This window comes from Salmo salar, chromosome 21 (genome assembly GCF_965601325.2).
Source record: "Salmo salar chromosome 21, fSalSal1, whole genome shotgun sequence".
Classification (NCBI taxonomy): Eukaryota; Metazoa; Chordata; class Actinopteri; order Salmoniformes; family Salmonidae; genus Salmo; species Salmo salar.
In genome coordinates, this window is record NC_138311.1 from 49,995,752 (window position 1) to 50,010,565 (window position 14,814).

General features: G+C 42.1%; 1 protein-coding gene across 8 annotated transcripts in view; it reads left to right on the plus strand.

Moving 5' to 3' along the window:
• LOC106582447 (muscleblind-like protein 2a) overlaps positions 1-14,814 on the plus strand; it is a 48,180-nt gene that overhangs the window by 23,834 nt on the left and 9,532 nt on the right. For 5 of the 8 annotated variants that reach the window (XM_014165562.3, XM_014165566.3, XM_014165565.3 and 2 more), the window contains exons 3-7: positions 8,380-8,544; positions 8,976-9,200; positions 9,690-9,944; positions 13,730-13,783; positions 14,234-14,387. In XM_014165562.3, the coding sequence (XP_014021037.1) occupies positions 8,380-8,544; positions 8,976-9,200; positions 9,690-9,944; positions 13,730-13,783; positions 14,234-14,387 (853 nt within the window). The remainder of the gene's footprint in view (positions 1-8,379; positions 8,545-8,975; positions 9,201-9,689; positions 9,945-13,729; positions 13,784-14,233; positions 14,388-14,814) is intronic. The other 3 variants (XM_014165568.3, XM_014165571.3, XM_014165572.3) reach the window with 1 other exon arrangement.

Sequence of the window (14,814 nt, forward strand, 5' to 3'; positions counted from 1 at the left end):
TAAGTTTGGCCTGGTGGCCAGCTATTGAAGAGTCTTGGTGGTTCCTAACTTTTTCCATTGAAGAATGATGGAGGCCACTGTGTTCTTGGGGACCTTCAATGCTGCAGAAATGTTTTGGTACCCTTCCCCAGATCTGTGCCTCGACACAATCCTGTCTCGGAGCTCTACGGGCAATTCCTTCTACCAATTTCTTTGCTCTGACATGCACTGTCAACGGTGGTACCTTATACACAGGTGTGTGCCTTTCCAAATCATGTCCAATCATTTGAATTTACCACTGGTGGACTCAAGGTTGTAGAAACTTCTCAAGGATGATCAATGGAAACAGGATGCACATGAGCTCAATTTTGAATCTCACAGCAAAGGGTCTGAATCTTTATGTAAATAAGCTATTTCATTATTACATTTTTTTTACATTCGCAACAATTTCTAAAAACCTGTTTTCATTTTGTCATTATGGGGTATTTTTATTAAAGTGATAGGCCAAAGAACATTTGAGAATTTAGATAATTTCAATAAATTAATGGATAAGACTTCTAGGAGTAGAAGATGGCGCCGGAGAAGAAGGCTGACATTTTACGTGTTCCTATCCAATTGTGTTTTTTTTGTTTGTTTCTTTGCGTTGTTTGTAACTTATTTTTTAACTTATTTTGTCTCGAGGAAGTCTCAAGGTTTTGCTCGCCTGAGGTAGAGTATCTCATGATAAGCTGTAGACCACACTATCTACCTAGAGTTTTCATCTGTATTTTTCGTAGCTGTCTACATACCACCACAGACTGATGCTGGCACTAAGACCACACTCAATGAGCTGTATTCCGCCATAAGCAAACAGGAAAATGCTCACCCAGAGGCAGCGCTCCTAGTGGCCGGGGACTTTAATGCAGGGAAACTAGCACAGCCTGGCATATGTTCCGGGATTCCTCTGATGGTATTGAGGAGTACACCACATCAGTCATTGGCTTCGTCAATAAGTGCATCGATAACGTCGTCCCCACAATGACCGTACATACATACCCCATCCAGAAGCCATGGATTACAGGCAACATCCGCACTGAGCTAAAGGGTAGAGCTGCCGCTTTCATGGAGAGGGACTCTAACCTGGAAGCTTATAAGAAATCCCGCTATGCCCTCCGACGATTCATCAAACAGGCAAAGCATCAGTACAGGACTTAGATCGAATCATACTACACCGGCTTTGATGCTTGTCGGATGTGGCAGGGCTTGCAAACCATTATAGACTACAAAGGGAAGCACAGCCGAGAGCTGCCCAGTGACACGAGCCTACCAGACAAGCTAAACTACTTCTATGCTCGCTTCGAGGCAAATCATTCTGAAACATGCATGAGATCACCAGATGTTCTGGAAGACTGTGTGATCACACTCTCCGTAGCCGATGTGAGTAAGACCTTTAAACAGGTCAACATACACAAGGCCAGACAGATTACCAGGACGTGTACTGTGATCATGCGCTGACCAACTGGCAAGTGTATTCACTGACATTTTCAACCTCTCCCTGTCCGATTCTGCAATACCAACATGTTTTAAGCAGACCACCATAGTCCCTGTGCCCAAGAACACTAAAGTAACCTGCCTAAATGACTACCGACCTGTAGCACTCACGTCTGTAGCCATGAAGTGCTTTGAACGGCTGGTCATGGCTCACATCAGCACCATTATCCCAGAAACCTTAGACCCACCCCAATTTGCATACAACCCTAACAGATCCACAGATGATGTAATCTCTATTGCACTCCACACTGCCCTTTCCCACCTGGACAAAAGGAACAGCTATGTGAGAATGCTATTCATTTAGTACAGCTCAGCGTTCAACACTATAGTGCCCTCAAAGCTCATCACTAAGCTAAGGACTCTGGGACTAAACACCTCCCTCTGCAACTGGATCCTGGACTTCCTAACAGGCCGCCCCCAGGTGGTAAGGGTAGGTAACAACACATTGGCCACGCTGATCCTCAACACAGAGGCCCCTCGGGTGTGTGCTCAGTCCCTTCCTGTACTCCCTGTTCACTCATGACTGCACGTCCAGGCACAACACCATCATTAGGTTTGCCGATGACACAACAATGGTAGGCCTGATCACCGACAACGACGAGACAGCATATAGGGAGGAGGTCAGAGATCTGGCCGTGTGGTGCCAGGACAACAACCTCTCCCTCAACGTGATCAAGACAAAGAAGATGATTGTGGACTACAGGAAAGAGGGCCGACGGGGCTGTAGTGAAGCAGGTTGAGAGCTTCAAGGTCCTTGGTGTCCACATCACCAACAAACTAACATGGTCCAAGCACACCAAGACAGTCTTGAAGAGGGCACACCAAAACCTATTCCCCCTCTGGAGACTGAAAAGATTTTGCGTGGGTCCTCAGATCCTCAAAGGTTCTACAGCTGCACCATCGAGAGCATCCTGACTGGTTGCATCACTGCCTGGTATGGCAACTGCTCGGCCTCCGACCGCAAGGCACTACAGAGGGTAATGTGAACGGCCCAGTACATCACTGGGGCAAAGCTTCCTGCCATCCAGGACCTCTATACCAGGCAGTGTCGGAGGAAGGCCTTAAATTGTCAAAGACTCCAGCCACGCTAGTCATAGGCTGTTCTCTCTGCTACCGCACGGCAAGCGGTACCGGAGCGCCAAGTATAGGCCCAAGAGGCTTCTAAACATTTAACCCCTAAGTCATAAGACTCCTGAACATCTAATCAAATGGCTACCAAGACTATTTGAATTGCCCCCCCCCCACCCCCCTTTTACACCGCTGCTGATCTCTGTGTTATCGTCTATGCACAGTCACTTTAATTACTTTACCTACATGTACATATTACCTCAATTACCACGCCTAACCGTTGCCCCCGCATATTTACTCTGTACCAATACCCCCCTGTATATAGTCTCGCTATTGTTATTTTACTGCTGCTCTTTAATTACTTGTTTCTTTTATTTGTTATTCTTATTCGGATTTTGTAAAAAAAAAAAATTACTGCATTGTTGGTTAGGACTTATAAGTAAGCATTTCACTGGTCTACACCTGTTGTATTCAGCGTATCTGAATAATAACATTTCCCTTTGGTTTAGTTCCTATTGCAACTAAGACAAATGACTGAATGGATGACATACTGACTGACTGAACTGAATGAAGGATGAATTAAATGTTCAAATATGTTGGAATGATGAGTTGCACACATCATGCATGCTCTGCATTTTATTTTGCTAGTAGGCAAATAGGCCTACATTAGGGTATAATGACTATGGTTGAATCCCTCCAGAAGGGCATCTTCTGAGGCTGAGGGGTGCTTTTCTGAAGGCGCATGGTGCTGTGGTGAGATCTCAAGCTCTTCAACTGGGCAGCAGTGTCGTGATGGAGGGATTAGCCTATACAGAGACTACCTAAGACCTCTGCGACAAAGTCCATACGTTCATGACCCGATGCATGTAAATCATTTTAAATTCATGTTAACCCCTCCTACAGAATATGCTTTGGCAAGATTGAGTAAAAAAAATGTATATCAAAATACTAATAATTTTTGGGGGAGTGGCAAAGACTCCAGTTGTCATACATAATTAATAGATTCACCAAACAGCTATTATTAATCTGTTTCATTATTCCTGGTAGATACTACTGGTTAAGATTCATTATTCCTGGTAGATTCTATTGGTTATGATTGCGAACAGAGAATGGGATGGTGCAATATTGAATTAGTCCTATTCTGATAAGGTGCATGCATGGGGATGTCCACGTCACCCAGAGATATGTCTATGCTGTAGAGATACCTAGCGGACTGAAACTTCACTGTGTTATGCTTGTCGACGTAGCACTCCTCACAGGCCGTTTGGTGTACGTTTTTTTTTTTTGTGAGATGAAACAGCCGAAAGTCTGAAAGGTATTATTGTACTTCAGAAATTAAATATAAGATTTGTTCAAGCCTTGAATGTTAGTCCGTAATCGTAACATTGTGTTTGTATGTTAACTGATGAAATTTCACGTTTACATTTAATGTTTCACTAATGGCTTTTCTTACAATCCTAACATTTTACGTACAGATTTTCATACAATGCTAACGATACGTACGTTCAACCTTTTGGCAGGGATCTCGCTCCATAAAAACCGGTAACGAAGATCACGGCAGTGACTCAACCCATTAAATTCGAGTATAGTCTGGTACGACGTGACGCACCCCTCCTAGGGACAGCATGGAAGAGCACTAGTAAGACAGTGACTCAGCCCCCGTAATAGGGTCAGAGGAAAGGCAGACCAATCCATAAGCATTTAGCTCTATAGGAGAAAGCCCTGCCTACTGATTTCCTGCAATGGTAAAAGTTTATGCCTATCAACTTTGTTCATTATTATTCTCATAAATTACTCCTAGTGTGTCTGTGGATAACCTCCTGATCATAGTGAGAAACACTTATGACAATAAAGCATTTCAAACTGTTTTCCATTCCATTACTCTGGTCCCATGTGGCTCAGTTGGTAGAGCATGGTGTTTGCAATGCCAGGGTTGTGGGTTCGATTCCCACGGGGGACCAGTACGGAAAAAAAAAAAAAAATTGTATGAAATGTATGCATTCACTACTGTAAGTCGCTCTGGATAAGAGCGTCTGCTAAATGACTAAAATGTAAAAATGTAGCAGTGGTTCCCAAACTTTTTAAAGTCCCGTACCCCTTCAAACATTTAACCTCCAGCTGCGTTCCTCCTCTAGCACCAGGGTCAGCTCACTCTCAAATGTTGTTTTTTGCCATCATTGTAAGCCTGCCACACACACACACACACTATACGATATATTTATTAAACATAAGAAGGAGTGTTTAGGTTTTGTCACAACCTGGCTCGTGGGAAGTGACAAAGAGCTCTTATAGGACCAGGGCACAAATAATAATAATAATATTATAATAATCAATAATTGTGCTCTTTATTTAACCATATTCTTATAAAACCTTATTTGTTCATCGAAAACTGTGAGTAACTCACCACAGGTTAATGTCAGTCTTAGATCCTTGCAACTCCACGAGGTGAGATCTTGCATGGACCCCCAGGCCGAGGGAGATTGACAGTTCTTTTGTGTTTCTTCCATTTGCGCATAATCGCACCAACTGTTGTCACCTTCTCACCAAGCTGCTTTGCAATGGTCTTGTAGCCCATTCCAGCCTTGTGTAGGTCTACAATCTTGTCCCTGACATCCTTGGAGAGCTCTTTGGTCTTGGCCATGTGGAGAGTTTGGAATCTGATTGATTGATTGCTTCTGTGGACAGGTGTCTTTTATACAGGTAACAAACTGAGATTAGGAGCACTCCCTTTAAGAGTGTGGTCCTAATCTCAGCTCGTTACCTGAATAAAAGACACTTGGGAGACAGAAATCTTTCTGATTAAAAGGGGGTCAAATACTTATTTCCCTCATTAAAATGCAAATCATTTTATAACATTTTTGACATGCGTTTTTCTGGATTTTTTTGTTGTTATTCTGTCTCTCACTGTTCAAATAAACCTACCATTAAAATTATAGACTGATCATTTCTTTGTCAGTGGGCAAACGTACAAATCAGCAGGGCATCAAATACTTTTTTCCCTCACTGTATATAGTTTTTGGGGCCTTTTCCCCCAGCATTGTCCCAGCCATATCCGTGACAGCAGGAAGAATTAAGTCATCCACAGTAGTATGGGACTTTCCTGTCCTAGCCACTCGGTAGCTCATAATATAAGACGCTTCTAGCCCCTTCTTATTATTGGTATCTGTTGCTTTTATACATGTCTTACTACTTGAAAGTCGTCTTAATTCTCGCTCAAAAAACTCCTGTGGCTTATTTTTCAAATTGGCATGTTTTGTTTCTAAATGTCTGCGCAAGAGTTAAGGTTTTATCGAGTTCTGAGATAGTACTTTTGCACACACGCTACAGGTCAAAAGTTTTAGAACATCTACTCATTCAAGGAATTTTCTTTCATTTGACTATTTTCTACATTGTAGAATAATAGTGAAGCCATTAAAACCATGAAATAACACACATGGAATCATGTGGTAACCAAAAAAGAGTTAAACAAATCAAAATATATTTTATATTTGAGATTCTTCAAATAGCCACCCTTTGCCTTGGTGACAGATTTGCACACTCTTGGCATTATCTTAACCAGCTTCATGAGGTAGTCACCTGGAATGCATTTCGATTAACAGGTGTGCCTTCTTAAAAGTTAATTTAGATAACCCTATTTGGTAAAAGACCGAGTCCGTATTATGGCAATAACAGCTCAAATAAGCAAAGAGAATCAGGCCTTCTTGATCGAATTTCTGCAAAGAAACCACTACTAAAGAACACCAATAATAAGAAGAGACTTCTTTGGGCCAAGAAACACAAGCAATGGTCATTAGACCGGTGAGAATTTGTCCTTTGGTCTGGTGTCCAAATGGGAGATTTTTGGTTCCAACCGCCGTGTCTTTGTGAGATGCGGTGTGGGTGAACGGATGATCTCCGCATGTGTTTTTCCCACTGTAAAGCAAGGAGGAGGAGGTGTTATGGTGTGGGGGTGCTTTGCTGGTGACACTGTCTGTGATTTATTTAGAATTCAAGGCACACTTAACCAGCATGGCTACCACAGCATTCTGCAGCGATACGCCATCCCATCTGGTTTGGGCTTAGTGGGACAATGATTTGTTTTTCAACAGGACAACGACCCAACACACCTCCAGGCTGTGTAAGAGATATTTTACCAAGAAGGAGAGTGACGGAGTGCTGCATCAGATGACCTGGCCTCCACAATCCCCCGACCTTTAACAAATTGAGAGGGTTTGGGCTGAGTCACCCGCAGAGTGAAGGAACAGTAGCCAACACGTGCTCAGTATATGTGGGAACTCCTTCAAGTCTGTTGGAAAAGCATTCCAGGTGAAGCTGGTTGAGAGAATGCCAAGAGTTTGCAAAGCTGTCATTAAGGCAAAGGGTGGCTATTTGAAGAATCTCAAATATAAAATATATTTTGATTTGTATTAAAAAAAATTGGATTCTACATGATTCCATATGTGTTATTTCATAGTTTTGATGTCTTCACTATTATTCTACGATGTAGAAAACAGTAAAAAATAAAGAAAAATCCTTGAATGAGTAGGTGATATAAAACAATTGACCGGTAGTGTATAACACACTGTGGCTGAGGAAAGACACTACTTCCAATATAAGTGAACTCCAAATCAATGTAGTTCTCATCATATTTGCGCCTCTTCGAGGGTCCAACGTCCTGTCTGTTGTTCTGTGCTTTCCCGGATAAGAGGGCAGTAGCTCTTCAGCTGCATCAGATTCACAACAGTCCGTGTCCATGCTAGCTGGGCTAACAACAAATGTAGAATGACTGATGCTAGCATTGGATGTGCTCGTGGAAGCAGAACAACTTGTCGTTGACAGGTGCACGTGTAGTATTGCTGGTAGTAGCAGTACCACCAGTAGAGTTGGTGTGTGTCTCTATGGGCGCGGGCCTTACTTTTTTTTAACCTTTTATCAATTTTCGAGCAAACGGAATGTGCAGCAGCTATGTTTGGCAACATACGGACCGTTATTGGAATTCCCGTGAGAAAGTAACGGTTAATGTGATTGGATGTTAATTATTTGACTAGGCTACCTGTATTTAACATTGTGTTGTTATTTTGCTGAACACTAGATGGTTTAATTTTATTTTTGGCAGTGAAACAAGGCTTCTCAGGCGAGGAGAAAAAACTCACCCAAATGTATAGCCCCGTTGGAAAATATAAATGGACTGTTTGAAAATGTGATAAAAATAAATAAAAAAATAAAACATTTGAATCACATTTTTATTTGGCGTACCACTGACGGCATTGCGCGTACCCCAGTTTGGGAATACCTGCTCTACAGGCATCCATCTCTTGTGTGCATTTGTCTTGGGGCGCAGTGTGCTCCTCTCTGTCAATCATACTGCCTCTGCAACAACAATAGCATCAGCCAAACTACCATACTATCTGTCCCCACAGAAAAACATTTCAAGTGTGAAGGTGTGATTCTGTGTCACTATGATTGAGTTTCCTGATATTGCATTAGTGTCCTGTCCTCTGAGCTGAATGGTCTTGGTCTGATAGGGGCGTGGGCTACTGCATCTTCAGGACATGATTGAGGCTCAACATGAATCTTTCATGAATGTTCTGGGGATGGTCTTTTGTGTCTTATTTTTATGGACGTCTTTGTCGCTTTCCTTGGTTGTCAATGAATTCTAGTGACCCTGTCCAGTAATGATGCTTCACTTTATGTAAAATAAATATGTATATTGTATTTATAAAGCTGTAGGCATAGACTACTCATGTTAGACTTAGGCCTACGTTTAAGGGATTTATCTTGTCTAATAGTTAGCTTTCTTTTGTGTTTTTACTCTTATTCCAGGGTCGTTGTTCAAGAGAAAACTGTAAGTACCTTCATCCACCTTCTCATTTAAAAACCCAGCTAGAGATTAACGGACGCAACAACCTCATCCAGCAGAAGACGGCAGCAGCCATGCTAGCCCAGCAGATGCACTTCATGATCCCAGGCACGAGCATGCAGCCTGTAGTAAGTACAGTTTATTATAAACTGGGTGGTTTGAGCCCTGAAAGCTGATTGGTCGAAAATCGTAGTATATCAGACATTATAAACTGGGTGGTTCGAACCCTGAATGCTGATTGGCTGTGGTATATCAGGCCGTATACCACGGGTATGACAAAACATTTATTTTTACTGCTCTAATGTGTTGGTAACCAGTTTATAATAGCAATAAGGCACCTCGGGGGTTGGTGACATGGCCAATATACCACGGCTAAAGGCTATATCCAGGCACTCCGCGTTGCGTTGTGCGTAAGAACAGCCTTTAGTCGTGGTATATTGGCCATATACCACACCTCCTCGTGCCTTATTGCTTAATTATACACCATCCAAAAACTCAGATCCTTCATTTCAGATGTGTAGTAGTGTCTGTACTGACTGCTGTCCCTTCTCTTTTACAGCCTGCGTTCAATGTCACCCAGGGGCTTGGTACGAGCCCAGGTCTCAGCTACTCTCCTTACCTTACACCCATGACCTCCATGAGCCATGGGATGAGCCTGATACCCACGGAGCTGCTCCCCAGCACCCCAGTCATGGTCCCTGGAAGCCCCCCGGTCACACTCCAGAGCTCCAACTCGTCCTCCTCTTCCCCCTCACAGAAGCTATTGCGCGTCGACAAACTGGAGGTATCAAATCACCTTCACAAGAACAAGGCCGTATCATTGTCTGAGATATGCTGTATTAATACACTGAGTATACAACACATTGAGAACACCTTCCTAATATTGAGTTGCAGCCCCCCCTTTTGCCCTCAGAATAGCCTCAATTCATTCAATGGCATTTACATCTTTTGTCTTGCCCATTCACTCTCTAAATGGCACACATACACAATCCATGTGTCAATTGTATCAAGACTTCAAAATCCTTCTTTAACCTGTTTCCTCCACTCCATCTACACTGATATGAAGTGGATTTAACAAGTGACATCAATAATGGATCATAGCTTTCGTATGGATTCACCTTGTCAGTCTATGTCATGGAAAGAGCAGGTGTTCATAATGTTTTGTACACTCACTGCACACTCATTACGGAATGCCTGTTGACTGTCAAACAGGGTACATTTCTAGGGTGCTATTACTTCATCCATCTCTTCCTGTGTGGTTGTCCTATTGTAGGTGTGTCGTGAGTTCCAGCGGGGGACCTGTGCGCGAGGCGAGACGGACTGCCGCTTTGCCCACCCCAGCGACAGCCCCATGATCGACACCAGTGACAACACGGTCACCGTCTGCATGGACTACATCAAGTCGCGCTGCTCCAGGGAGAAGTGCAAGTACTTCCACCCCCCTGCACACTTACAGGCCAAAATCAAATCCTCTCAACACCAGGTCAACCATACGGCTGTGGCAGCCCAGGCAGCAGCTGCAGCCATGGTAAGATGCTTCCCTCCAGACCCATGTGCAGCAGCATAGAACACACACCATTGGCCTATATAGCTACTATAATACTGTAGCATCCCTTCTGATTAAGGGCAACTTGTCCTATTCATTTTAAAATGCAATGTCTTCTTCATTCACAGCAGTAGGCCTACTATCTTAATCCTATTCAATAACCCTTTGTTGGTTGATTAGCTAACTTATTGAATGTGGAGCACTGCTTTATTTATAATAATAATAATAATAATTTAGTGGGTGCTTATATTTGTCCTATTTCACACATGTACAAGTATGTATGTATACTTATGTTTGAATTGGAAATGTGTTTTTTGCTTACCCCAACTTCCCCTGAGAGTGGGTCACAGCCAAGCGCCGCCATTATCAACAGCAACCCTGGAGCAGTTAGGGATAAGTGCCTTGCTCAAGGGCACAACTGCAGATTTTTCACCTTGTCAGCGCGGACATTTGAACTAGCGACCTTTCTGTTTCTGTTCCAATGCTCTAACCGCTGGGCTACCTACCACCCTATTTTTATTTCCAATGTAGCTACATTAAAGATTGTTACATCTAATATATGCTCTTAAGACTCAAAATGTAATTTGCCAAGTAAGTAGTAGTCCTCAATTGCCTTTAAACTGTCACATAGCATAAACATACATTTGTGTATCTCATTATGTGACGCTAATCTTTTACCTAGCTGTTTAACTAACCTGTACCTAGCTGTTTAACTAAATATAACCTTTACCTAGCTGGTTCACTAACATTTACCTAGCTGGTTCACTAACCTTTACCTAGCTGGTTCACTAACCTTTACCTATTCGTTTAACTAAACTTTATCTAGCTGTTTAACTAAATGTAACATTTACCTAGCTAGTTAACGAACCTTTACCTAGCTGGTTAACTAACCTCTATCTAGCTATTTAACTAAAGCTAGCCTTTACCTAGCTGTTTAATTAACTAAAGATAACCTTTTCCTAGCTGTTTAACTAAAGATAACCTTTACCAAGCTGGTTACCTAACCTTTACCTAGCTGGTTACCTAACCCTTACCTAGCTGTTTAACTAACCTCTATCTAGCTATTTAACTAAAGCTATCCTTTACCTAGCTGTGGAACTAAAGATAACATTTACCTAGCTAGTTAGCTAACCTTTACCTAGCTGGTTAACTAACCTTTACCTAGCTGTTTAACTAACCTTTACCTAGCAGGTTAGCTAACCTTTACCTAGCAGGTTAGCCAACCTTTACCTAGTTGTTTAACTAACCTAGCTGATTAACTAACCTTTTCCTAGCTGTTTAACTAAAGATTAGCTTTGGCCGTCTCACTTTGATATCATGCTTTTTGATAATCTATGTTCGATTTGCCAGTTGCTGCAAAGTGAACCCTGTTTCTACAGTTACTGTCTTGTTTCATTGTGATCTATTGTCTGCTGTTGGTTTTGCCTTCATCTTAAACTTCCAAGAAGTTCCTAAGAATAAAGCCCTATCTGCTAAACATCCATAGTCAAATTCTCCAGCAGCAGCATTTGAGTAGCTGATTCAACAGTTAACATTACTCTCATGTACACAATGTACACATTTCACATAATGGCACATTCAGACTTCTATTTTGGCTGTTAATTTTAACAACATGCATGGCCTTACATAGACTGTTCTGTATCCTCCATCCTTGCTCTGCTATTTTGTGTTCCTCCATATATTTTATCATCAGTTATCATCTGTTTTCATTTTTTGCATGGTCTATGAATTACTTAAATACTGTTGTATTACAGCACTAGTATTACTAGAGTTGGTAAATGCTTTAGTACCTTTATACACTATATATACAAAAGTTTGTGGACACCTTCAAATTACTGGATTTGACTATTTCAGCCACACCCGTTTGCTGACAGGTGTATAAAATCAAGCACAGAGCCATGCAATCTCCATAGACAAACATAGGCAGTAGATTGGCCTTACTAAAGAGCTCAGTGACTTTCAACAGGGCACCTTCATAGGATGCCACCTTTCCAACAAGTCAGACCGTTGCCCTGGTCAACTAAGTGCTGTTATTGTGAAGTGGAAACTTCGAGGAGCAACATTGGCTCAGCTGTGAAGTGGTAGGCTACACAAGTGGTAGGTCACACACTCACTACCGAGTTCCAAGCTGCCTCTGGGAGCAACGTCAGCACAATAACTGTTCATCGGGAGCTTCATGAAATGGGTTTCCATGGCTGAGCAGCAACACACAAGCTTAAGATTACAATGCACAATGCCAAGCGTCGGCTGGAGTGGTGGAAAGCTTGCTGCCATTGGACTCTGAAACAGTGGAAATGTGTTCTCTGAAGTGATGAATCACGCTTCACCATCTGGCAGTCCGAGGGACGAATCAGAGTTTGGTAGATGCCAGGAGAACGCTTCCTGCCCCAATGCATAGTGCCAACTGTAAAGTTTGGTGGATGAGGAATAATGGTATGGGGTTGTTTTCATGGTTTGGGCTAGGCCCCTTAGTTCCAGTGAAGGGAAATCTTAAGGCAACAGCATACAATGACATTCTAGACAATTCTGTCCTTCCAACTTTGTGTCAACAGTTTGGGTAAGGCCCTTTCCTTGTTCAGCATGACAATGGCCCTGTGCACTAAGTGAGGTCCATACAGAAATGGTTTGTTGAGATCGGTGTGCAAGAACTTGACTGACCAGCATAGCCCTGACCTCAACCATATCAAACACCTTTGGGATGAATTGGAACGCCGACTGCGAGCCAGGCCTAATCGCCCAACATCAGTGCCCAACCTCACTAATGCTCTTGTGGCTGAATGGAAGCAAGTACCCACAGCAATATTCCAACATTTAGTGGAAAGCCTTCCCAGAAGAGTGGAGGCTGTTATAGCAGCAAATGGGAGACCAACTCCATATTAATATCCATGATTTTGAAATGAGATGTTCGACGAGCAGGTGTTCACATACTTTGGTCATGTAGTGATACGTCTGTAATGCTGAGGAATTTTGTAGTGTAGTGAAGGTACGGTTTTTGACTGAAACGATGAATGACCAATGTGTTTAACAAATTTAACAAAAAGTACAAATTTGGTACCTAATCTCACAATAAACAGAGCTCCACATTCTGTACATAAGTTATCATCAATTCAGTGGGTATATTGTTCTCTCTGTTCCCTATTTAGTATGACATGTAAAACACTCAAGATTACATGAATCAGACCTAGCTCTCAGTTGAGAAAAAATTCACAAGGGTGACCATTCACAGTAGCCTAGCTAATGCCAGTTAGCCTTTTACCTATTGTCTCTATTTCAAATTTATGTGTATTATGTACAATCCTGGTATAGCAATTGTCTGTCAATGAATGCATTACTAGAACGTTTATTTAGTAGACTAAACTGTATATTCAATTTGATAATGATTTGATAATTATGAACATATTTTGATCTACTACTGTTTCTGTTTTCTACATTAGAAAATAACCTCAGTCCTATTGTCGTTGCACAGTATTGTTGTGATTCTAAATTCTATTAGATTAAGCTATTAATGAGTATGGTAAATGCTTACATACTAATTCAGGAGTCAGTCATATGTTTCCTTGAATCAGTTACATTTGTTTATTGTGCATGCCTATTGTTTTGTATGTGGTGGTAAACTGCATTCAGATTATTTTTGTTTTCTCCTTCTCACCTATCCACAATGCAATGCTGTCCCCATGACGCACCTCTGCTTGCTGTTACCTGTATGTTAATACGCTTGAATCCCATTGGCCCACTGCCATCATGTGCTCGCTGTCTGCTATTAAAAGACTCAGTCGACTGCCAAAGCAATGAAGCGACCCCTCGAGGCAACTGTAGACCTGGTACTTTGACCTTTCACCTTTTGCTTTGCATGTAGCTATTAATTGTACTGTAGCAACTCACATAATTTAATTTCTCATTTTTGTTTTTATAACTTCTTAAGAATCCTCTAGTATGTGTACAGAATCATTCACCGTCAGTTATCATTCAGTAATTTAATAGGTGTTAAATTAACAGTATGAAGTTTTAGACATTCACTAATTTGATCATAAATACCTTTATTTTGTCATGTAATAGTTGTATACAGTTTTGCTCTACCATTTGGCAATGATTGTAATATTATTTACATACAGTATAAAGCTCATAGCCAGTGACATTATTTACATACAGTATAAAGTTCATAGCAGTAATATTATTTACATACAGTAAAAAGCTCATAGCCAGTGGATTTTTGAGAGCTACTGTTAAGTGTTTTATCTGTGTTGTGTTAACATGTTCTTTGTCCTCGGCAGGCGTTCCCTTATGGCTGCCTGCAGCCCCTACCAAAGAGACAAGCACTGGAGAAGAGCCACGGGGCCAGCTCCTTCTTCAACCCCAGTATGTTGCACTACCAGCAGGCTCTGGCCAATGCACAGCTCCAGCAGACAGCTGCGTTCTATCCCACAGGTATGATTCATAGCTCCACAGCCCAGTTTTCTGAGTATAATCCATGGCTCCACAGCCCAGCTCTCTAAGGATGATCCATGGCTCCACAGCCCAGTTTTCTGAGTATTATCCATAATCCATAGCTATTTTATTTAATCCAGCTCTCTAAATATAATTCATGGCTCCACAGCCCTGCTGTCTAAGTATAATCCATGGCTCCACAGCCCAGCTGTCTGAGTATAATCCATGGCTCCACAGCCCAGCTGTCTGAGTATAATCCATGGCGACACAGCCCAGCTGTCTGAGTATAATCCATGGCTCCACAGCCCAGCTGTCTGAGTATAATCCATGGCTCCACAGCCCTGCTGTCTGAGTATAATCCATGGCTCCACAGCCCAGCTGTCTGAGTATAATCCATGGCTCCACAGCCCAGCTGTCCCTTTATGAC